This window comes from Schistocerca piceifrons, chromosome 4, assembly GCF_021461385.2.
Source record: "Schistocerca piceifrons isolate TAMUIC-IGC-003096 chromosome 4, iqSchPice1.1, whole genome shotgun sequence".
Lineage (NCBI taxonomy): Eukaryota > Metazoa > Arthropoda > Insecta > Orthoptera > Acrididae > Schistocerca > Schistocerca piceifrons.
In genome coordinates, this window is record NC_060141.1 from 726030484 (window position 1) to 726055693 (window position 25210).

The 25210-nt window shown below is 44.3% G+C and overlaps 1 protein-coding gene across 1 annotated transcript in view; it reads left to right on the forward strand.

Moving 5' to 3' along the window:
• LOC124794960 (tyrosine 3-monooxygenase) overlaps positions 1-24616 on the forward strand; it is a 40526-nt gene extending 15910 nt beyond the window's left edge. The window contains exons 4-11 of the mRNA XM_047258679.1: positions 89-199; positions 3879-4024; positions 5683-5866; positions 7893-8049; positions 8135-8331; positions 10233-10368; positions 19075-19431; positions 22949-24616. Coding sequence (XP_047114635.1) covers positions 89-199; positions 3879-4024; positions 5683-5866; positions 7893-8049; positions 8135-8331; positions 10233-10368; positions 19075-19431; positions 22949-23123 — 1463 coding nt within the window. The 3' untranslated portion in view covers positions 23124-24616. The remainder of the gene's footprint in view (positions 1-88; positions 200-3878; positions 4025-5682; positions 5867-7892; positions 8050-8134; positions 8332-10232; positions 10369-19074; positions 19432-22948) is intronic.
• Positions 24617-25210: the final 594 nt, after the last annotated feature.

The following is a 25210-nucleotide window of genomic DNA, read 5'->3' on the forward strand; positions in this document are numbered from 1 at the left end:
ACATGTCCGGCAGCTGCAGAATGTTATCCCGCATGAGCGCTTGGCATGACTGATGTGCTGGTGTTGTTGTTGGCGCCGCGCGCTGCAGAAGTGACCGAAGACTCTAGCGAGCCGCCCAGCGACGCCGTAGAGCCGCAGCTACAGGAGACACAGCCGGAGCAGCCCGTGCAGAACGGCCACGCAGCCAGCGGCGAAGCAGGTCAGTCCCTCCTCTCCTGAGAACCAGTTGATGTCGAGCCTGAGGCTAACTACTTCAAACACTATCCGTATCCGGTCAGGTATGCCATACCTCGACCTCTGTTTACCATATAGTATGGAGCAAATGTAATTTCCTGAAAAAAAGCCCCCAGCCATAGACATTGCTCAGTGCTTCCACAAACTTACGAGAAATAGACTGAGACACTACACAGAGGGGGAATTTCTATCTAGGCAGAACCAGCTCCAGCAGAAAGTGTCACAGTATGTGGAAAAGAAATGTAGTATACAGCCTTCACGCCCTCCTGCTAGGCCATGTTACCATACCTTCGTTTTCATTTTTCTACTACTGCCATAGCAATCCTTCGCGTGTTTAGTATGACAAAAGTGCACCCACTAAAACCATTAATTCATTTCCTAGGACGATCCTGAAAATACGAGGGCTATCCACAAAGTAAATTACGTTTTGGAATTAAAAATAAAGTATTGGAAATTTTTTTATTATGTACAGATGAAAGCCACACTTAAATACTACTTTCCTACATAGTTGCCATTTAAATTAAGGCAATTATCGTAGCGATGGACGAGCTTGGAAATTCCTTCGTCGTAAAATTCGGCCACCTGCGCCTTCAACCACGTGGTTAATCAGTAACCCGGTACAAATACGATTTTTGTGGATTTCTTGGAAAGAGGCACTACAATAAACTCTCAAAGGTACTGCCAAACTCTGCACAACCTCAGAGGAGCAATACAAAACAAGCGCAGGGGAAAGTTGGGCTCAAAGATCTTGCTGATTCACAACGCCCGGGCCCACACGGCAAATGCCACTCGTGAAGTTCTCGAATCTTCTAATTGGGAGTTGTTTCCTCATCCACCGTACAGTCCCGACCTGGCACCGAGCGACTTCCACTTATTCCCAGCAATGAAGAAGTGGTTGGCTATGCAGCGTTTTGATGACAACGCACAGCTTCAAGAAGAGGTAACCACGTGGTTGAAGACGCAGGCGGCCGAATTTTACGACGAAGGAATTTCCAAGCTCGTCCATCGCTACGATAAGTGCCTTAATTTAAATGGCAACTATGTAGAAAAGTATTATTTAAGTGTGGCTTTCATCTATATATAATAAAAAAATTCCAATACTTTATTTATTTTTAATTCCAAAACGTAATGTACTTTGTGGATAGCCCTCGTAACTCGGTTGTCGTGGCAGCTCAAGCTCAACACAGCCTGAAGAGGCACCGCTATGGATAACTACGCCTAGTTGGTAAGGTTTATAATATCTCATTAGCCGGCCTTGTTCGAAACAAAGTGAACTTGTCATTGCAGTTAAACAGTAGCAACATAAACTCGCGTGATTCGTTGTACGTAAACTTTTGAGTCCACAGTCCATTGTCGCTATGCTTAACGTTTCACAGTACGGAAGAAATAAGCACATACGAAATTCAGTGGCTGAATTCTGAAGAGGAAATGTAAAAGGGGCGTAAGTGTTGGAGCTCTGAAAGAGGGTAAATGGAGTGGAAATTCACTTGCTGCCACCTTCTTTTTGGTCGTAACACAAGAGAGCTGCTGTTAAGGCAAAGCGGCGGGAGTTGGGTGGAGGGCCACGGTGAGTGGTTGGGAGTGGGGAGCTGCCGAGGGGAAGCGGACGAAAGCGGTCAGGGGGTCGAAAAGACGCAGCCCGCTGCTGTCAAGGAGGAAAGTCGATGGCACGCTCAGGTACAGTGTACATCACATCTGTAAGACTCTGATAATTACCAAATTCCAGAATGAAACTTTCCACTCTAGAGTGCAGTGTGCGCTGTTACGAAACATAAGTCTCCGCAATATTTCTTTCAGGACTGCAAGTCTCGCAGGAGAACTTGGGTGAAGTTCGGAAGGTAGGAGACGAGATACTGGTGGAAGTACAGCTGTGAGAACGGGTCGTGAGTCGTGCTTGGGTAACTCATTTGGTAGAGCACTTACCCGCGAAAGACAAAGGTCCCGACTTAACCTCGCTCCAGCACACAGTTTCAATCTGCCACTGTTCGCCCTTTTCACACGCCCCAATCAGCATGGTTATTGTACTTCTTCGCAGAAGTTTAAAAAACAAGCTTAGAGAATAGGTTTCATCTCCTAATATACAATAGAAGTATGGCCTAATTTACTCGGCTATTCTTAGAGGGATTCAGGTTTGTATTGAAATTGAGTGACGCCATTAATGCGCACGAAACTTTGCCGTGGGTAGTAAAATGGACCAATGGAACCTGGAGCCTTTATAGTATTCCAGTCTCCTCAGTGCAATCGTGTGACGAAAATGAATACTGAAGGAGAAAGAAAGCGTGTTCCCGCACTGGCGGTGCGCGCAGCCAGTCACGCTACCTCAGAAGGCGACAGTGGTGACCGGGCAGTGGGCACGTGCCTCTGGGGGGAGTCACGCCGCGCTTTCTCCCAGCACGTCACCCACGGCGAGAGTACCGTCACACTCGTACGGCAGTGTGTGTGTGTGTGTGTGTGTGTGTGTGTGTGTGTGTGTGTGTGTGTGTGTGTGTGTGTGTGTCTCGACATTTGCCAGAAATTACCACAAAGGTCTCGGAAAACGTTTAGGAAGAATAGGAAAAACAATGCAATTGCAAACGTCGTTTCTGTACATGTGGCATCTCAAATATTCGCGGAACCGGTGCCCTGTTAGGATACTAGAAATTAAGTTACCGAGGGAAGTGTTAACGTTTGTCAAATCTGGTTCATAAAGTTCTTACCAGCCTATGAAGAATCTAACTTCTCCGCGGTGGTCTAATGGTTAGCATCGCGCGGTCCCGTGCTAGATTCCTGGACGGATCAGATTTTCTTCGCTCGAGGACTGCGTATTTCTTGACCTAATCATACATTTTCATAAACGCCGAAGTCAAATAGACTAGCACCATGCGGCTGCACAACCCCAGATAGTATGTCAGGCCCACATGATACCTTCATTTTTCACTCCTCCGTTTGAACAGCCAATCACCCTTGTGCGGTTCGTTTGCACAAAAACAGGGTTAAGTATTCTGGAATCGGATAGAAGACGTAAATTGCATCAGTATTCTTGAGATGACTTGTCACAGTTCACTGGAAGCACACCAATGGCAAACCACTCTCACCGGATGTGACCCTCTTTTCTCTCAGTACGGAGTTAATAGGCTGCGTAACAGCCAGGAGACTTTCAAGAAGTTTTGTACGACAGTAGCATATTTTTAATTCTTGCAAGTTGTTAAGCAGATACTTCAGATTCTCGTACTTATTAGGATCACGAAAGAATGCAATTTAATATTCACTTTGTGTACTACACATTCTAATGTACAATCAGTTTTGGGATGAAAGAGCCAGCTCAAGAGCAGTCGTTACAGATGAGGTGAATTTTCTCCATAATCTAACAATTTTAAGCAGTTATCCTCAGTGCATTAAATTCCACACAGTGCTTGACATTTAGAGAACTCGTGTATGAGAGAGTCATTTGAAATAAGTTGTCGTCATACGTTAAGAAGTTTCTAAAATAACACGTAATATAAACATAACGAGCCAGTTGTGAGATACCTATTTCTTCAATTCATGTAGATTGTATTGAGAACCCTAAATGCAGAAGAGTAATAACAGCTGTAGTTCAGTTTGAGCTAACCGTAGCCACACTTACTCGAGGAGCTGTAGCGTGACGTTTGCCTGGTGTGGTGCAGATGCGGAGATGACAGAGGAAGAGGTGCTGCTCGCCAACGCGGCCAGCGAGAGTGCAGAAGCCGAGCAGGCCATCCAGAAGGCAGCGCTCGTGCTGCGCATGCGCGAGGGGCTCGGTTCTCTCGCCAGGATCCTCAAGACCATAGAGGTAAGTCTGTCCCAGAGCGATTAAACTAATGCAATACTTGTGGATTTTTTCGTAAATCATCTGAGAACGGTTCAGAAATTACATAAAACTCAGGTTCATGAACATCTGCCAATAGACCTTATAATTAAGTTCTTAAGGATGACAAAGCGCGCTTAACTCTTCGAATAGCCCGATGACAGAGGAGAGCGAAACAGTCAAAACAGTGGTGAAAAAACCTTTGATTCTTTGGCAGGTGACCTTTCTCCACTCCCGGCTGAAGGCGTTTCGCATTAGTTACGTGTCGCGGCCCTAGCCCTCTCATAGCCCACCTGTCTTGTGATCTGCCATTAATTACTTAGCACTTTATCTACCGTTAAAACAATAACAGGGAGTTTCATTGTAAACTCATTTCATTTCGGTCAGAAAGTGTCTGCAGCATACGAAGATTGATATTCAGTCATTAAATGAGTTTTGTTTTGTTTCGGGTCCTTAGCCAGATAACTAAGCTGCATTTGTCTTCGTTGTAGTTAATTGCTGAATCAGTGGTGCGTTGTAAATCTAAGAATTACCAAGTAAATGCTTACTTATACGTGTAAGCAATCGTGCAATTGCCTTCATCTGCACGTCAGTTAATCGATGATTATAAAGATAGAAATTTTTCTGCTTCAACATGGTTTCATGAGATCCTGCTAGGTGATGGAAACGATTTCTAGAACTTTGTCAGCAGATACAACTGGAACCAGAGAATGTCGGACAGAGGCTAGAATGTCTGTTTGAAAATATCTGACAGCGTTCGGACTGGTGGATATTTCTCAATCCCTCGCGTAAAATAGTGAGTCCAGATACATTGTAGTTGTGCAGCAAGACGAACGTAGTGTTACGGTAAAGAGATTGTAAACCCATTTCCTCGAGACAGGTAAAGGTTGCGTTTGTACGTGAACCGCTTCCTAACAGCAACATGTATATGCGTAGCTTAGTTCTCACAAAACCTGGTAGTTTCGTTTGCAAACGTGTTACGCGTTTAACCAGCGGGCCCCTTGCCTTGTTGATCAGTCTCGTTGATACGTTGACTGTAACGCTAACTACATTGGGAAGAGGACCTGAATGTCAGCAGAACGTGAGGCCTACCTCATTTGGAGAAAACTGCAGCGAAGCGATTGGGCATGAGTTTGTTGAACTATGCTCAAGTGATTGGAGGACGCGTAGTTATACCTCGGTCCTCCCGAGTTCCAGCTAGGTATTTTAACCTCGGGTTCAATTGGCGTCACTCTGAAATTTGTTACATTCAGAAAGAAAAGTGCATCCCGTCACTCACCACGAATATTTTCATAACAGTACAAACAGCTACAGTTTGTTAGCTGGAATTAATTGCTAGACAGTGTAGCTTGCTACTATTGCCAAAGATTTGTATTTGGGGCAAAGAATTTTAATATATTGGTACGGTCATCTCGCAATCAAGTAAGACAGTACTGTGTAGCGTTAATTTAAAATTTCGCGAGAATAAATTACACGTTTTCCACATTTGTATAAAGTTTACGACCTTCCTGGCTTTCTTCAAAATTGTTTCCCGAAACTGTTGCTAAAGAGTCGTGTAAAATCAGATAATTAGTGAATAAAATGTCTCTAAATTTTAAGACTGTTTACAAGTGTCACTGACCGCCTCGTGTCTTACCCGGCAGAACTTCAAGGGCCAGGTGTGCCACCTGGAGACGCGCGAGTCGCGGCAAGAGAGCGGCAGCCTGGACGTGCTGGTGCGCGTGTCGATGACGCGCCAGGCGCTGCTCCTGCTGCTTCGCTCGCTGCGCCAGAGCGCTGCCCTCTCCGCCGTCACGCTCATGGCAGACAACAGCGTCAGCATCAAGGGTGAGTCTGCCCCCGGTATTTCACTCACCTCCTGTACAGCTCGGCAACTGACACATATATATTCACACATCCGTGCTCGGAAGGAGAACACAAGTGTCCCAGCCCGATGCCCCAGAACCTGCGCTCAGTGGAGAAAGGATCAATGTAAGCTACCGGCCGACCGCAGTGGCAGAGCGGTTCTAGGCGCTTCAGTCTGGAACCACGCGACCGCTACGTTGCAGGTTCGAATCCTGCTTCGGGCATGGATGTGTGTGATGTCCTTAGGTTAGTTAGGTTTAAGTAGTTCTAAGTTCTAGGGGACTGATGACCTCAGATGTTAAGTCTCATAGTGCTCAGGGGCATTTGAACCAATAAGCTACCCCACAGTTCTTTGCGGAAACGACAGTTTTCGAGGTAATTTGTGCCTGCTAGCGAGAAAACACGCCAACCGAAGTAGCGGTGCGGGGGCTAGCGTAGCGGTTGCCCAGTCTTGTGGCCAGTGTTCGAAATCAGATTAATTTTCTTCAGTTTCTCGTTTATCTACCGAGGTCCGTATTTTATTGCACAAATATTTTGCGGTGAATATTAAAATAACGTTCTTATTTGTCTAATTGCCCCTGAATGAATTAAAGTAATGAATGAGAATTTTTTGAAATGATTTGCGGTGAAATTCCTGCAGTTTCGTCACAACATACAGTTTCCACAAATATAATCATCTATTCGCGGTCTGTCGCGAAATTGGTGCCCAGTGTGAAGTCTTCGGCGCTACCAAAGATGTTTCTTCCCAGAGATCCAAAAGAAAGGTGGTCTGATGAACCTGGCTTCGAGCAGTGTCTTCGTGTTGAGAATTTCTGTCCAGAACGTAGCAACGATTGGTATCATCCAGCAATACAGCAAATCTTCCTGAATAATATACATAAGAATGAAATATAAAGTTAATACAAGAACTGGCGTAAGAACGAAATGTAAGAATAAGGATTTAAAGACTGTAAACCTTGACAAATCATACCACATACGTAATAAACATAAGCCAGTTATTGTGAAACATTTGTAATTTTATAATTAATATAATACCCTTGACTCCCCAAACTTGAAAAAAACGTTCTATTTACCCTCTACGAACGTAGGTACAGGATATTAAAAAATACAGTAATCGGGTTTCGAATACAGGAAGCACAACTGATGTCGCGACGCTAGCCACTGTGCAACCACTTTCGATGAACTTACTGTGCGCCAAAAGGCACCTACGGCACCTAGAAAACTTTGAGTATCTTGGGTAAGCAGACACACGTGTTAGCTTATCTTTGAAACACGCCTTTATTTCAATCAATTCATCCTCCTGGATCGAGATTGTAAACAGCGTAGGCAAAGTACTGTAATCACAAGTTAGAGATACGTCTTAGTTAAAAACAAAAATTTGGCGCCAGTAAAATTTCGTTACGTACGCATCAACTGACAAGACAGCAAAAAATTTTATTACTTAGCACGGCTGTAACCGTACATGACTGCGTAGACGACTGCACAGTTTGAGTATGCTTCTCAGAACCGTCCTGTCTAGTGATGCAGAGCTAAACGTTTGGGTCGCGTGATACAGTTCTGCGGTTGATAGATTTTTTTCGGGTTTCTCAACGCTGCGAGACATTTCAGTGACGCAGAAACTAATTCAGTTACCTGGAAATTTCCTGTTAGCATTCACTAATGAAATAAATCTGAAGGTATTTAGATATAAAGGAACGGCTGCTGCCAAAATTGGTTACAGGCACTAACTTACGGAAACAAAAGTTGTAATTAGGCAATTTCAATAATGCCACAAATTAACTGTTTCTTGTCAAAAAATGGTACTTCTAAACGAAACAGCCACCACGGAAAAAATGACTGCGCATAAACGACGCAGGTTAAAGGCTGGTGTTTTTTACATCAAAGAAAAACTTGTGTCTCTTCAGGAAGTTTAGCCGCTTGCTGTGAAATTTGCATTTTATATATAATCGTCTTGGCTTGTTGAAAGCGGCGTGACGGTATTGACAACGGATGTGTGTTTGTTCCACAGATCCGTGGTTTCCGCGCCACGCCAGCGACCTGGACAACTGCAACCACCTGATGACAAAGTACGAGCCAGAGCTGGACATGAACCACCCGGGCTTCGCCGATAAGGTGTACCGCGAGCGCAGGAAGATGATAGCCAACATCGCTTTCGCCTACAAGTAGTGAGTACCACACCCCAGATAGCTTTTCTGCCTTGCCGCGCTGCTGCCGCGTGTAACTGTCTGAGACACTGGTTCTCGTCCACAGCGGAGACCCGATCCCCCGCATCGAGTACACGCCCGAGGAGACGGCCACGTGGAAGCAGGTGTTCCGCGCCACCATCGAGCTGCTGCCAAAGTACGCGTGCGTCGAGTACCGGCGAGTCTTCAAGCTGCTGCAGCAGGCCGGCATCTTCACCGAGGAGCGCATCCCACAGCTCGAGGAGATGTCTAACTTCATGAGCAGTGAGTACAGCACTCGTGCGTCGGTGCAGCCTACGCTTCTCGCAATAACGCATAGAGAAATCAATATTAAAATCTTTCACGACCGCTAAGTATTTCTGAAATGGCAAGCCTAGACGATGTAGTGTTTCTTAATCACACTGGTTTCCAAACGGTATGCAAGACAGGTTTCAGCAAGACTCTAAAGCACAACATTCACTTAGTCTAGTTATTTCACGTGGCAAGACGAAAATGCCTCTAAAAAAATGAAAAATTTAGGTTCAAAAGTGTTAGGGAGTAAAAAGCTACTAGTCTCAGAATAAAGATAACTGGCTTTAACTTAACGTAAGCTAACTTTATAGAAGCTTTCAGTAAAGTTACTAAAACAATGAACGTTCATAAATGGTTTGGGTAATACTGTCATTAGCGAACAGACCGGTTGTGTTGCTGTCTTGGAGTTGCGTCACAAACCCATTCGCAGCATTTCTGTCTACACAGGAACCTCAGTAATACAATGTTTTATTCCAGCTACTGTTAATTTTCGTAAATTCACTTCTGCAGAGTTTCGAAATGTCAACAAAATTAGTTAGTAACATCGGACGTTGACTTGGACTGGATGTGAAACACACAGGTTTCCTTTATGAAAACTCCCACAGCAGTCAGTCTTCAAAACCCGAGCGGGAAGAGCAGCAAATATAATTAGATAAGAACTAGAATGAAGTCCCTATTTACCACGACCTTCATATTTTGTAGATTGACTGTCCGGCACATGTGAAGTTACCTTCAACAAACGTATCACCTGACGATGAATGTAAAACCCTGAAAGAACTAGGTAAAATACGCAGTGGCAGTTTGAACGAAATATTCTTAAACTAAGTTTTCAATAAAATGTCAATGTGTTACAGCTCTATCAAAAATCCTAGAGCAAAGTTTATTCAGTCATCAGTCTTATGACTGATTTCATTAGATTAATTATTCATTCCATAGACCTATAAAAGCAGGAATCCTCCTGGGTGTGGAAAACGTCAGATAAACACATTACAAAAATGTAATTAGAAAAACTTGAGTTTCATTAATTTTACTGATGCTCAGTCAATAAACAGTAAAATCATGTACATGAATTAAACTTCTAATATTTATGGGTTTAATACTTACATCTGCATTTCATTAAATGCGTCATTAAGACATTTGCTATTTTCTTGGCTATTACAACCAAGTATTGTCAAAAATTAAAGTAAATTATCCATTTCAGTGATCCTCGGTTAAGAACAGTCAGATTATGTACAAGTTTAAAATTAAAACTTTCACTATTTACAGACTTAAGACTTACATCTGCACATGTGACACCCCACGATTTCCCCTGCAGTATAAACTTGTCTACCTCAGAATAACTTACAACAAAAGCCTAAATAAATGAATGTATTTTGTTTACCTATTTCCTGCCCTCTTACGCTCCCTACAGAACAATGGAAGTTGTTCTATGGTGTTCTATCATACTCGCTATCGACCTGTACCTTCTTGTTTCCTTTCGCCGAAGATTCTGCGGAGAAGCTCTGCATTTCATATCAATTCACCAGCTTTCCAGTATCCTCTTATAGCACCACATCTCAAACGCTTTGAATCTCATTTCGGTTTTCCCACAGTCCACGACTGAATTCCATATAATAGTGCAAACGGCTATTCTCTTAAACATACTCCACAAAGCCTAGCTTTGATACTAAGATTTTAATGACTACTGCTGTCTTTTGCTATACTCTCAGTGCACTTTATCTTGTAATTACTTCATTCTATTTAAAAGCTCTTGTAATGGTCCCTCACTCCCATTGATCACATACCCTTCTACTGTTGTTTATCCTACACCTGGACCTCCCTGCCATTGCCCGCCGAGTCGCTCGCCATTAGCCGGCCTGCTTGCCTGCCCGCAGAGCACACGGGCTTCCGGCTGCGACCCGCCGCCGGGCTCCTGACGGCGCGCGACTTCCTGGCCAGTCTGGCGTTCCGCATCTTCCAGAGCACGCAGTACGTCAGGCACACCTCGTCGCCCACGCACACTCCTGAACCGTGAGTATCTCGCATCTGCCTCTGCTTAGTGTTTGTACCTCTCGCCTGCCTAGCAACAAACATTTCGTAAAGATTAACAGCAATGCTCCATTGCTTCATTTCAGACAGGGACCTTTAGCTTGCTTGCAGTAGCTAGCTTGGTTACAACCGTAAATCGTCAGCCACTCTTAAATTTCTATGTTGCCAGTTAACTCCTGTGTGGAATGTGATTTTCATAAATTTAATTCAAAAACTCACACTAAACTGCTAAGACAGTTTAAACGTTACCAAAATTTACAGCGCGATTTCTTTCTATTCGTTACTACGAATAACTTGTTACCGTCTTACACATCTTCGGCAACGGCCATGCCCCTGTGGACACACTGGTTCGTCAGATCACCAAAGTTAAGCGCTGTTGGGCGTGGCCGGCGCTTGGATCGATTACCATCCGGGACATCATGCGCAGTTACCATTTTTCGGGGTGCACTCTGCCTCGTGATGCCAATTGAAGAGCTATTCGACCGAACAGTAGCGACTCCGGTCAAAGAAAACCACCATAACGACCGGGAGAGCGGTGTGTTGACCACACGCCCCTCTCATCCGCCTCCTCAGCCCAAGATGACAAGGCGGTCGGATGGTCCCGATGGGCCACCTGTGACCTGAAGACGGAGTGCTTTCTTGCTCATCTTCAGTGCCACAGTAAATAGATTGAGGAGAAACTTTCTTAGTCTCGTGTGTGTGCCTTCTCGAGAACTGAGAATTCTGTTAAAGCTATCGTAAAACACTCATGACTCAGTACTGAAGTAAGTTATGCCACACTTTTCAGATGTGAAACTCTGACCACAACATGTTACGGGACTGTCATCCAGTTATCAACTGCTTAAAACTTCTATGCGTAAAATGCACCGCCAAAAGTAAAAACCTTGCAGTTTCAAGCCGAGCTTGAGTAGAACACTCAAACACAAGATGTCGTAAGAGGAGTTTCATGTTCAACAACGCATGTCTGCTTCTGGGTTTCCAGTTACGATGCCTAATGGCATGAAAGTTTAAGCACTTTATAATAACGCAGCCCCGAAGCATGCAGTGGTGAAAATCACACGTTTGACAACTGGTGCGTAACTTCCCAAGTACTGAACAGTAGAATTGTCGGCTGAAGCTCCGTTTAAATAACGGATAGGTCAACAGCTTGGGTCACCACAACAATTCTTTCTCTTCGGAAAGATATCAATCTGAGCAACAGAAAAAAGGCTGTCTCAAGAAGCATGCTTCTGCTCTGGAGTTAGAGAAATATGTGTTGGGCTGTTCTTTATAAGTTGTAATACCATGATGGTGTCATGATAGAAACGTAGCTGGTTCATGCAAGAGTTAGTGTGCAACTGTTACAAAAAACTTGTTTCTGCAACATTTAATCATATTTGGGCTGACATCAGCGTCACTTCTTTCTACTTAGTGCAAAGAAAAACTGACTTCCCTAATTCCTCCTTCGTCCTTCGTAAGCACAATCAGGAGTACAAATTTTAAATGTAGAAGTACCCCATTTGTTGGCTGTAGATGTAAACACGTGAAACCGATGTGCCATGATGATCAAAGGAAGCTTCAGCATGAAAGTAACGCTTATATTTTGAAGAACTGTCCATGCCACAGTAAGTATTCCTGCGATAGCTTCATACTAAACTTTCCAGTCAGTCATTAATAACTCAATGTGCCAGTTACGGTGTTCATACGGGTGAGAACTATTCTTCAAAGCAACGCTATTCACACAGCATAAAATAAGACCAGGGAAGCAAATAAGTGTAATAAATTCGAAATAGCGATTTTACGCTGAAAAGGAAAACAAAAAAAAAAATCAAACGTCTGGACTGTACATCTACCGTAAAATGTACTATCTAGAAGACGGGAAACACGATAAACAAATTAAAATGGACTGAGTTCAGAGAATTCAGTTAACTAAAGACCGGTGGACGGTCCAGTAACGACTGTGATAAGCGAATGGTGATGTCGGGAAGTCGCCTTTCGAAGAAAACACGCCATCGACTGGAAATCCCTGTCACAACACATCAGCCGAACACCTGCCAAGAGTTAGACAGAACACGCTTCCTTTATAGTACTAACGAAATATGAAATTCGTTAGCGTTAAAAAAATACTCCGTTAACCAAATAATACAATAACGTAAGCTAAATCCTTCTGTAATAAGACAGACTGAAAACTTTCAGAGAAATACAACAAAATGGAACCTCCGTGAAGATAGTGTTTCCTTTGATCTGTCAGCAACTATTTCTTATTGTGGTAGACGTATTCTAGAACGCCGTCCCTGCAAATGTGAAGGTGTCGATTTCGAAATACTCCATTACGGAAATGACCTGAGCGTCGTTTAGATACTCTCTCCCATCACATAATCAACCCTGGAAACTGCCACTTGGAGTGACGTTAAGTTGGAAAAATGTGAGCGGGGAAATGATCTCAATTTAAAGTATTAGAAGTAATTTGCGTTTGGTTTTCTTATTACAAGAGATTCTCCTTCGATTACGCTTGGCTGTAACGTAAAATAAAAGTAATTACATTGACAGAATCCTCGAACAGCAATGTTTTATCGGGTCTGTAAGAGGTTTCAAATCTCCAAGCTAATTCCTAAAACCAGCTGCGATTGCAGGTTTACAGCCTACCCATTGCTCTGTCGCGTCCTTGTGAGGGCTAAAAAGTGCTTCCATGCACGCACCAGTCATTGGTTGAAACGTACGGCTGCAATTAAAATATAGGCAGTTAATATAAACATGAACCGTGCACTTTCAAAGGCAACTAATGTGCAGGATTTCTAATGAATGCATTTTTAGGATATGCACCTCGTACCTTCTACTTGTCCCAGAAGCCAATGACTTAGGCTGCTAAAAAGATTAAATCTTTTTAACTTCTGTAAGTTTAAGCCAACGTCAGACATTAAAGTTATGCCTTTTGATCTGACCTCGAACAGTGTTCCATTAAATCTTTAGACATTTTTCCCCGAAACTTTAGTTACAAATAAAAAGGAATAAATAATATAAATGCTGTGAGAATAAGACAACTTTAAGTTTTAAAACCGAAAACAAATATGCAAAAACATTAGCTAGGCTGCTTTAGCCCAGAAGCAGGAAACAACTCCAGCTCCAATGAGTGTTGCTGACATGCAGTAATCTTGCAGTGACTCGATCGGTCAAGAAGAGAACAAGTTGTAGGTTGTTTGTTCTGCACTAAAACTGCACAGGTTGCTCGATACGGAGTATCCCCCTTAAGACTTGCTTTTAATCTTGTTTCTCTCCGCAGTCTCTGGGAGTTGCAGAGAAGAAAGAACAGTGCACTATCCTTATAAATGTTTATTACGTAAAGACGAAGGTAAGAAAACTTAATGTCGTGTTCGAAATTGACCAACACGTATGTGGAAACACCAACGAACTCAGTACGCATAGGCGCACACTGCACCACACCATAAGTTTTCGGACCGTCTGCCTAAAAATATTTCATTTTTGTGTCAAACCTAAAAAGCTAATACAAATCGAATCAGTGGGCTCACAGAAAGTAATTAGGGCATTTCTCTTCCAGCTGGGAGTATCGCCCAAAGTAACAGAGCGGGAGTTGGGCGCAGAACTGGTGGAGGGCGAAGGCTTGCCCCCCCACCCCGCACAGCTCCCCAGGGACGAACAAAAGAAAGAGCCGGGCTGCGGCTCAATCTGAGCCGCTACTCTCAATTAACGACCCACGCAAGCCGTCCCTCGGAGGCCGATCAGAAAAATTGCCCGATCAGAGGCTAGTAAGATTCTCAAAGAGAATGCGCCGTATTTTCCTTCTTTTACTCTTTCAGCTCTTCAATGCTGAAATACCTTCGGGCAAAAATTTCTGACGGAGAAGTCTTTTGAGAATTAATTCAGCTATCACAGGACACGAACTGATTTATGTCCAGAAAACTTCATACCTATAGTTTTACGCACTAGTCAATAAAAAGAACACAACATTTAACGTGTGTCGAGCTAGTGTAAGAACATAACGGAAAAACGTTTGCCGCAATACATTCCGTTCTGGAATGGAAAAAAATGCATTCGCAATTGGAGAAATAATTTTCGTGCCCTTGAGGAAAACTTAAGTATCATTGTGACTTATCTACCATAGTCTAGTGAAATTATTTTTGCATCTGAGAAGTCAAATAGTATGACGCAAACGGACGAGTCTTTACAGATTTTTCTGTGGTTCTGCATCTGTTTGCAGAATCAAAGGAAACTCCATCCAGATAAAAACTGAGAATCTAATGATAATACCGAGTCAGAGCGTATAGGACATCTTGTGCACTTCTGTTTCTGCAAAAAGTCTGACGAGTCGTATCGTTCCAATCACGAATGAAAGTTAAAAATCGTCGTAAATGTTTTCGATGTCCACTTCTAGTTACTTTTCGTGTCGCACTTCATGTAATATACACCAAAAGTTTAGCTCCTTCACAAATGCCTGAACGTCAGTCACTCTCGTAAGAACGGTATCGATTTCTGTACCTCTTAGTTTCTCATCAAATGAGCAGTATCTTCTTTCATTCAAACGATGCAAGCTTCATTACTGAAGTATTTTATGGGCATCAGGCCATGTTCCACAGCATACTTCTGTTTAATCTTCCAGTGCCGGAGACATCAGGTGCAAGCGACTCTGGAAGCAGCTAGTCTCAAATAAGCTCAGCAAGCCGAACTGTTTCCATACGACGATCAGTTCGTGGCGTCATTACATCGTTGCCTAAGTTTGGGGAGTTGCACCGACGTTTCTTGGTTTTTGGCTTCTAGTGTGGAGTAGTTGGCACTGTTCTATAACCAAGGCCCACAATTTGTGTACTTAAATAGCAAAGAATTGAAAGTTGTTTCTTGAGCTTTTGAATTTCTATGGCCTTTACATCCCAATGTGCTAACGATTCGATCTTGGTAAAACCAGTGTCAGAAACGAATTTTGTTGTCTCTTAGTTCAAATGTGCTAATATTTGGACGCTGCAAAGGACCAACGCCCACCAGTTGCCGCAGCAGGACTACACAAAATCATTTGCACTTACGGTGAAACGTGCATAACTACGAAAATAAGCGTCAACACTCGCCGTAAAAAAGAGCGATTGGCGCCTGGGCAATGCGGATAAATCGGCAGTAGCAGAACATGCACTGGGACCGGGGAACCACACATTCTGATACTGCGGTTTCATCAAGATCTAATCATTACTACGCTAGGATGCAGCGAGGTCGTAAAAACTGGAAGTCTGTAATAGGAGAAGACTGAAATTAGACATGGCCTTAGTGTTAAATAAAACAAACGCGCCAACTCTTCCTCACTACAAGTTCTGTAGCATAGTTCGGTGCTATTCCGCGGTGGTAGGCAGCGGTCTGATATCACGAACCGACTGTTGGGTGGATACATATAAACAGCTAGGTTTTCTGAGGTTTGTTGATACCAACTGCTATGTCGTTAAAGTTCCTGAAATCCCAGGCAGTGGAAGATCTTAGTCAAAGAATACCTTGGACCGCGGTTTAATACCGAATAAACAAATATTAGCAATGAAATGTCAAATGTTTCACTGATACCTGCAGAAGAAATGCCTCCCGCTCAAACACAAATATGTGTAGAGGGAACAAGTATTTCCTCAAAGAATATGTATCTGCATGAATTAGTAGCAAACGCACTGAATATGGTTTAGGTTTTCAGGAATAATAAACAAATTTCAGCGCGAAGAATATTAAAGTTCTAAGTAGTAAGGCACCAACAATTTTATCTGAAGCATTTTTGACGTCCAAATTGTTTAAACAAGGCCCGTAACTTTCCCAAAGAGGAAATCAGCACACACAAAACTGCTTCCACTCCTATTTCACACAGGGCTTTCAGCTGCGAAGACTGCAGCAATGTGGCTTCGCGTCACACAGCAGAGTAGCAGTTTCGCTTCATCCTCTGGAGATTGTTCCGTTCCGCCCTCCTTTCTGAACTGTTCTCCCGTGACAGGAACATCATCACGCCGCATGCAATCGAATTACGTGGAAGCAGCGACTGGAATGACATCGCTAAAAGCCCGGGGTTAATTGGCCGTCAGTGGGGCGCTAGATGAGGAGGGATCCATTACGGGCGCGCTAATGCAATCACGGCGGGCAGCCGGCAGCCGGCTGGCCCGGCGCGCCGTGTTGTTGCAGCCCGCGCCAGCCCGCCACGCTGGACTGCGCCCCGCTGTTCGCTCCTTGAAGCTCGCTCGGGAGAGTTTTCTTTCCGCCTTCCACTCCCCCTCAGTTATAAAGTGCAGTAATACAGGCAACTAACTGCTCTTCCCTCAACCACTTCTCAGGTATGCGTAGTTTAACTTCGCATACTTGCAGGTATTGGTATCACACTCATAAGTTCAGGCTTCAAAACCAAAAACAAACGCGCATCTAGGTGCTCTCTTAAGTGCTCAAAGTGCAAATTACCCAATACAGTATACTGCAGGGATGCTTTTGCAAACTGTCAAAACAGGCTCATTCGCCGTGGCATGTATCCGGTATTAGTGTGTTGCATTTCAGTGATCCGGTCCCAAAGACTTGATCCTGACTCCATAATTTAGCTAACGCAGATCCGTGCAGATATTACTGTGGCACATACTCCCTAAAAAAGTGTCCTCATTGGAGATCGTAATTTGACGATGTACAGCAATTTAACATTTCGGATTGTCTCTAAAACGCTAATCTGCTAAGCGGTAAGATTTACTGCCGTTCATTGCATGGCGACTTCTCATCGTGACCTCTGCCGAAATAGATTTTGTTGAACAGTTATTGTAACTTACCAAACAGGTAACTAGTACTGGTATGTTTGAACAAAAGATACCAGTTTTCGGTCCGAAAACTGGTGTGATGCAGCTCTCCATGCTACTCTATCCAGTGCAACCCTCTTAATCTCCGAACAACTCCTGCAACCTACACCCTTCTTAATGTTTACTGTATTCAGCTTTGTTCAAAAAAATGTTCAAATGTGTGTGTGAAATCTTATGGGACTTGACTGCCAAGGTCACCAGTCCCTAAGCTTACACACCACTTAACCTAAATTATCCTAAGGACACACACACACACACACACACACACACACACACACACACACACACACACACACACACACACACACACACACAGAGAGAGAGAGACAGACACACGAGGGAGGACGCGAACCTCCGCAGGGACCAGCTTTGTCTCCCCTTTCGAGTTTTACACCCGCACGTTCCTCCGGTGCTAAAACGATCCCTTAATGTCTTTCAATGTGTCCTATCAACCGATGATCCCTTCCTTTAGTCATCTTGTGCCACTAGTTTTTTCTCCAAAATTGTGTTTAGTACCTCGTTAACTACGGGATCTACCCAGCTATCTTCAGCATCGCATTTCAAAAGCTTTTATTCTCTAATGCAAACTATCCACTTTCGTACATGGTTACACTCCATTTAAATACTTTCAGAAAAGACTTTATAAAACGTCTATAGTCGATAACAGCAATTATCTTCAGAAACGCGTTTCCTTCCAGTGACAGTCTAAATTTTATATTCTCTCTACTTCTTGATCATCTTATATATACTGAAGACTGTTCATTCAGTTAAACTGCTATTCAATCCTTAGCTGCCTGTGACAGAATTACAATGACTTCGGCAAACCTCCGTCCTTTCCTTCTCTCTGAACTTAAATACCTACTCGAAAGTTTTTACATTCCTTCAGTGCTTGTTCAGTGTAGTGATTCAACAACGTCGGGGACAGGCTAAACTTTAAGTGCTTGCCATTCATGTCCCTCGATTATTAAAACTGGCGTCTGGTTTCCTCACAAGTTGTAAATAGACTTTAGTTCCCTGTATTTTACCCCTTCATAGTTTCAAAGAGGGTATTCCAGTCAACATTATCCGAAGCTGTCTCTAAGTCTAGAAATGCTATAAACGTAGGTTTGCTTTTCCTTAACCTAGCTTCTAAGGGAAGTCTGGCGTCAGTATTGCCTTGTGTATGTTTCTACTTTCTCCGCAATCCGAACTGATCTTTCCCGAGGTCGGCTTCTAGAACTTTTTCCTTTCTTCTGTATTCTGGTTAGTATTTTGCACTCGCGACATAACGAACTGATAGTTCTGTAATATTCACGCCTGTCAGCACCTCCGTTCTTTAGAATTGGAATTATATTCTTCTTGGAGTTTTGAGCGTATTGCGCCTGTCCTTGCCTCAGTTTAAACGTGAATTCTCTAAAACGTTACCGAGCGAGGTGGCGCAGTGGTTAGCACACTGTACTCACATTCGGGAGGGCGACTGTTCAATCCCGCGTCCGGCCATCCTGATTTAGGTTTTCCGTGATTTCCCTAAATCGCTCCAGGCAAATGCCGGGATGGTTCCTCTGAAAGGGCACGGCCGAATTCCTTCCCTGATCCGACGAGACCGATGACCTCGCAGTTTGGTCTCTTCACACAAAACAACTCTAAAACGTTGGAACAGTGGTTCCTAATGACACTTCGGATAAACCCTAACGTAACACTTTCCTGTCTTTGAGAAACTTGCGAGAAATCAGCAAAACTAGAGTTCTTAAATAAGTAAACACAGATTGGGCTGCTAACTTAAAGTGAGCAAATACGTGAATGTACAAATTACCTTTCCTGGCGCAGTAAACTTGGGAGCATCGCAGAACCGTAATGTCTGGTGACGGCTACACTATTGCACAGACGGCGCTCGGCTCGGCTAAGAGGACGCGCTTTCTTTCTTCCGCAGCGACTGCATCCACGAGCTGATCGGTCACATGCCGCTGCTGGCGGACCCCAGCTTCGCGCAGTTCTCGCAGGAGATCGGCCTCGCTTCCCTCGGGGCTTCTGACGCGGAGATCGAGAAGCTGTCGACGGTGTACTGGTTCACGGTCGAGTTCGGCCTGTGCAAGGAGAAGGGCCAGCTGAAAGCGTACGGCGCCGGGCTGCTGTCGTCGACGCGCGAGCTGCTGCACGCCGTGTCCGACAAGCCCGAGCACCGGCCCTTCGAGCCCTCGCTGACCGCCATCCAGCCCTACCAGGACCAGGACGTGCAGCCCGTCTACTACGTCGCAGAGAGCTTCGAGGATGCCAAGGACAAGTTCAGGTGCGTAAAACTCTCCTCCTCCCACCACAGGCCAGCTCCACAGCGTTTAGTCACTTCGTTTCGCAAATGATTGTAAGAGGTGCCGCAGTAACTCAACACTGGCCTCGTGTTAGATATAGCAGCGGTTCAGATTTCCATTCGACCACCCAGATTTACCTCCTTTGTGATTTCGGCAAAAATTACACGGAGATCCTTTCCACAAGGCTCAGCCGATTTCCTTGCCCAGTCTGAGGTGCTACTACCAAATGATGGCACAGTAAATTTCTTTTTCCCATGTTCCTGTACACACAAGAGTTTAGAGTTCCCATAAAGTACAGTTTTGCCACTACTATTTGCGAACTTCTCTACTCGAAAATTATGTAACTGCGAACCACAAAATACCGGGTGATCAAAAAGTCAGTATAAATTTGAAAACTTAATAAACCACGGAATAATGTAGATAGAGGTAAAAATTGACACGCATGCTTGGAATGACATGAGGTTTTATTAGAACCAAAAAAAAGTATTGCTAGACGCGTGAAAGATCTCTTGCACGCGTCGTTTGGTGATCGTGTGCTCAGCCCCCACTTCCGTCATGCTTGGGCTCCCAAGTCCTCAGAACTCAGTCCGTGCGATTATTGGCTTACCTGAAGTCGCAAGTGTATCGTGATCGACCGACATCTCTAGGGATGCTGAAAGACAACATCCGGCGCCAATGCTTCACCATAACTCCGGTCATGATTTACAGTGCTGTTCACAACATTATTCCTAGACTACAGCTATTGTTGAGAAATGATGGTGGAAATATTCAGCATTTACTGTAAAGAACATCGTCTTTGCTTTGTCTTACTTTATGCTAATTATTGCTATTCTGATCAGCTGAAGCGCCATCTGTCGGACATTTTTTGAGTTTTTGTAATTTTAGTTCTAATAAAACCCCATGTCATTCCAAGCACGTGTGTCAATTTGTATCTATGTGCATTATTCCATTATTTATTCAGTTTTCAAATTTATACTGACTCTTTGATCCCCTGGTACTTAATTTATAAACGGATGAGTGTCCTTCCATTCCACTTCGGAGGAGGATTCAATACTACAAAATTTTTTATTAAAATATTAGATCCTCAAGGTACTTCCAAGTCACAAATTAACCCAAAATTTCGTGAAAATTTCTAAGTAAATGGCATGTTCATTGGAGTGCTGAATGTTCTGAGACATTTCCCGCGCAGAAGCTACTGCTGAGGAAAGTGGTTAAGCATTAAAAAGGTGATCGCACCAAATTCTACTTTTCTGTAGTAGCCCTAAACTGTTGCATAGCAGCATTATCTACGCTATGTGATGCTGATGCATTACAACTCTTAGCCCGTCAGGACAATGAAACTTGTTCATGTATTGTCTGCCATCTTCGTTACTCTCCGTAGTTCAAACGAAGCTTCAATTTGTTTACGAAAAATGAACACTTTCCAAGCTGTTTGTTAAGCGGCTGGTAAGAGGACCAGTGCGGAAAATTCAGCAGAACTTACCTAAAAGCCAACGACCTGTAACACAAACTACTTAGTGTAATTACCCGACTGGGAACTGAAATCGTGTCAATCGGATATACCTGTATACCCTATTAGTCTTAACATCGGTCTGCCGGCCGCAGTGGCCGAGCGGTTCTAGGCGCTACAGACTGGAACCGCCGCGACCGCTACGGTCGCAGGTTCGAATCCTGCCTCGGGCATGGATGTGTGTCTAGTCTTTAGAACTACTTAAACCTAACTAACCTAAGTTCTAGGGACTGACCTCAGATGTTAAGTCCCATAGTGCTCAGAGCCACTTGAACAATTAACATCGGTCTGTATTTGTCGATAAAAATTGGGGCGCTATGTTTACGATGACTAACCATGGAGGACAGAATCGGCCCCCATCCTCGCAAAGAGGAAAACAGCACTCCGTAACGTCTCTGAAGTGCGTAACGCATGCCTGGAGCGACATTGCGTGCGCTACGCCCGCACTTTCGCCGCGCGCAGTGGGCCGGCGGCGGCGCGACTTTCGCCTGTACAGTCCTCGATGGAAACACAGCTCTCGACAGCTGTGAGAACACTAGTCACGTGCGACACCAGCTTGCCAATACGTTACCAGTGGAAAAATTGCCACGGGGTGTTACCGCGTTTTTCACCGCACAAATATCCCACAGCAAGTGAGATAGCGATTTTATAATTTCACAGGCGGGCCATAGCTATTAAATGGTGAAGTTCATCACTTACAGCAGAAATCACACGTAGACAGCTGGACAGAACATTGCCAGAATTGTGAGGCTAGAGGAGGGGAGGGGTAGTAAATCGTACGAGCGTACTTAAAGCTGAATATGTAAATTACGCACTGATAAATAGGTAGGCAAGACAGAAGCTTAAGAGTGTGTTAAACCAGTGGAAGCACAAAGGGATATAAAGGAAAAGCCCATCAAACCCCTAAAAAGTTCCTCAAACGCAATCGTGGACGATTTGTCGTGATTCCTACAAAAGGGAACACACATTGGTACCGTGGTGATTAAATCTGAGCTGAAAAGGATTAGAGAAATGGCTATAGTACGGCTACTTCCTTTCGGCACACTCGTTCTTTCCTCAGCAAGAAACCAGTTATGAGAGCTAGTAACTAAATGCAACTCAGCCATTAGATTCTGAACTTAAACTGTAGTGTCCTCATTTAAACGTCTACATCTACATACATACTCCACAATCCACCATACGGTGCGTGGCGGAGGGTACCTCGTACAACTTGCACCTTCTCTCCCTGTACCACTCGCAAACAGAACGAGGGAAAAAATGACTGCCTATATGCCTCTATACGAGCCCTAATCTCCCTTATCTTCGTGTGTTTCCGCGAAATGTAAGTTGGCGGCAGTAAAATTGTACTGCAGTCAGCCTCAAATGCTGGTTCTCTAAATTTCCTAAGTAGCGATTCACGAAAAGAACGCCTCCTTTTCTCCAGAGACTCCCGCCAGAGTTCCTGAAGCATTTCCGTAACACTCGCGTGATGATCAAACCTACCAGTAACACGTCTAGCAGCCCGCATGTGAATTGCTTCTATGTCCTCCCTCAATCCGACCTGATAGGATCCCAAACGCTCGAGCAGTACTCGAGAATAGGTCGTAATATTGTTTTATAAGCGGTCTCCTTTACAGATGAACCACATCTTCCCAAAACTCTACCAATGAACCGAAGACGACTATCCGCCTTCCCCACAACTGCCATTACATGCTCGTCCCACTTTCATATCGCTCTGCAATATGGTGGTATTTCGCCCAATAAGGACACGTTGGATTGCTTCCGACCAGTTCGTGGCATCAAATCGGAAGGCTGATCGGGATGGAAGCCATAAGAAAATATTAATATACCGTGGCTCCCTGATACTACCGTTGACCATGCGCTGAATTTAACTGCCACGAGTTGTCAGCACCGACGTGTGCCTTTTCATCTTCTTGTTTGGCCTCAGCTACACACGACCGTAAGATTTGAGTGCAATGGTGTCTAACGTGTGGTTTTGTGTTCCGCAGGAGGTGGGTAGCTAGCGGCATGTCCCGCAAGTTCGAGGTTCGCTACAACCCGCACACCCAGCGCGTCGAGGTGCTGGACTCCGTGGAGCGGCTGGAGGGCTGCCTCTCGCAGCTCAACCTCGAGATGCTGCACCTCAACAACGCGCTGGCCAAGCTCAAGGCCAACTTCGCTTAAGGGACTCTCCTCGTGACCTCGTTTTCCCTGCACTTCACCACGTTCTTAGCGTCCGCATCGTCCCCATCGTTGTACCCATTGTATAGTTCCCGCTCGTAGCCCGCTGCAGATCCAGCGCACGCTAGCTGTGCAGGAGAGACGGCTGCTACCGGTGACTGCTTCCGTCAGACGGGAGTCGAGCGCGCGTCTCTGTCGAGTAGTTGCGACGCTGGCGGGCGGCTCCGCGGCGCAGAGTGGCGAGTGTGACGTCCGTGCCGGAGGGCGAGCGCCCCTGTGGGTGGCGCCAGTCCGGTGCGGGCGCCGCAGCGCACACGTGCCGACGCGCCCGCCATCTGTTAGCAAACTGCCGCTGCGAGTGACTACCGAGACGCGGCTCGCTGTCCACTAGCAACGCGCTCTCTGTGCCACTGAAAGGGGATTCCCCGCAATAAGAGATGGGAAATGGGACCAAGTGAGCTACGTACTAGTCTCGAGGCGTGGCTTCTGAGTGCGGCCTGCAGATCGGCGGCGGAGGACGAGGTACGCGCAACTGTGCGCGGGGCCCTGACTCCACCCCGCGTATCTGTTCATGCGTAAGCTGTCCTTCCCGCTGTGCTGAAAGGCTGTGCCAGGAAGCGCCGAGGTGGGGAGAAGACTATTCAGCAAGCCCGTCTCTCCTCTGCTGTATAAAAAAATAAATTAGCTCGTCATTCTCGCCGTCATATCCATTTGTAAATTGTATAAATGTATCACATCTTATGTATTGTAGCTGTAGAACTATTTTATTCTTGGGCGCTTGACCTCCTTCGTGCGTTCGATCTATTTATCTCCAAAATCATGATCTCGAAATCATTCCAGCTTTCTAACTTCTTTAGTGTGCTGTGTAGAGAAGTGTAATTATCTGGACTTAAACGTAGGCAGTTAAATTACGATTCTTTCTTTATCTACCAGGAGGGTTAAGCGTTACTGTGTGAAAGTTGTGTGTGTTTATGCGTGTGAACATAAATGTTTACTGTTTATAATTTAATGTTTTGTTTTTGTAACAATTTTATGGAATGACAGTGTTTGGTTCTTGTCAAATACTTCGTTGCCATCTCTCGTATGTATTATTTCACATGGCAATTGCACCATAATTACTGTAAACAATGAAATATTTACTCACGCTATAAAATGCACGTGCACTATATCTTTGTTCCTTAGTGAACAGATGTAATTTCAAAGTTACAAAATGTATTCTTCCTTTAAACACTGCATGTAGCTAAGAAGCTGTCAAATGCTGCTTACGTGATATAGGTAGCTTCGTCTGTCACACTATCCAATGAAATTAGAGGCTATTACTGCATGAAACAAAGCAGAATTGAGACTTGCAGGTGTAGAGTTCTACGATACCCTTATCTGGTTAGATTATAAGAGCTGTTTTATGCTACGTGCACTAAGTGTCCAAATATCTGCTAGTATTCCATGTGATACGTATGTACCTAATTTATCTTTGCAAATAAAATGCATATATTTAAGCCGAACGTTGTTCTTTAGTCACCTGTCTGTTCCTAAAGCCTTGTCAACACATACCTCAGCCGAGCCACAATCACTCAATAAATAGAATTAAATTGGCCCACCCACAAATGTGGAGCAGATTCGAAAATAACTATTGGAAAAATTATCACATAACTGTCGCCTTAGTAGACTAAAATGTGAAGTGCAGAAAAATATTTATAAATCGTAAAATACAGAGTTCAACTACTTCAGCACTGTCTTATCTTTCCAGGCACAAATTTGCCCTTAACATCCTGAGTTACCTACTTCAGCTTCGAGGAAGGAGAGGGAAATTGGGGGTATAGTTTGAAATGTAAAGAAAGTAAAATTCCGTAAACTTCAGACAAAATATCGCCTCTACTAATACTGATAATTAATGGATCAATAACATCTGGACAACATATTGGTGGACATTAATATGGGATGCACCCACCTTTCGTCTTTGCTTGAATTCTGCTCGGGACACTTTGTGAGGTGTTTGAATAAACAGCTCAAACCAGAGGTCATTGATGCTGGACGCTGGATTCCTAACTCGTCCCAAAGGTGGTGTTCTGGGTTCAAGTAGAGACGGTGAA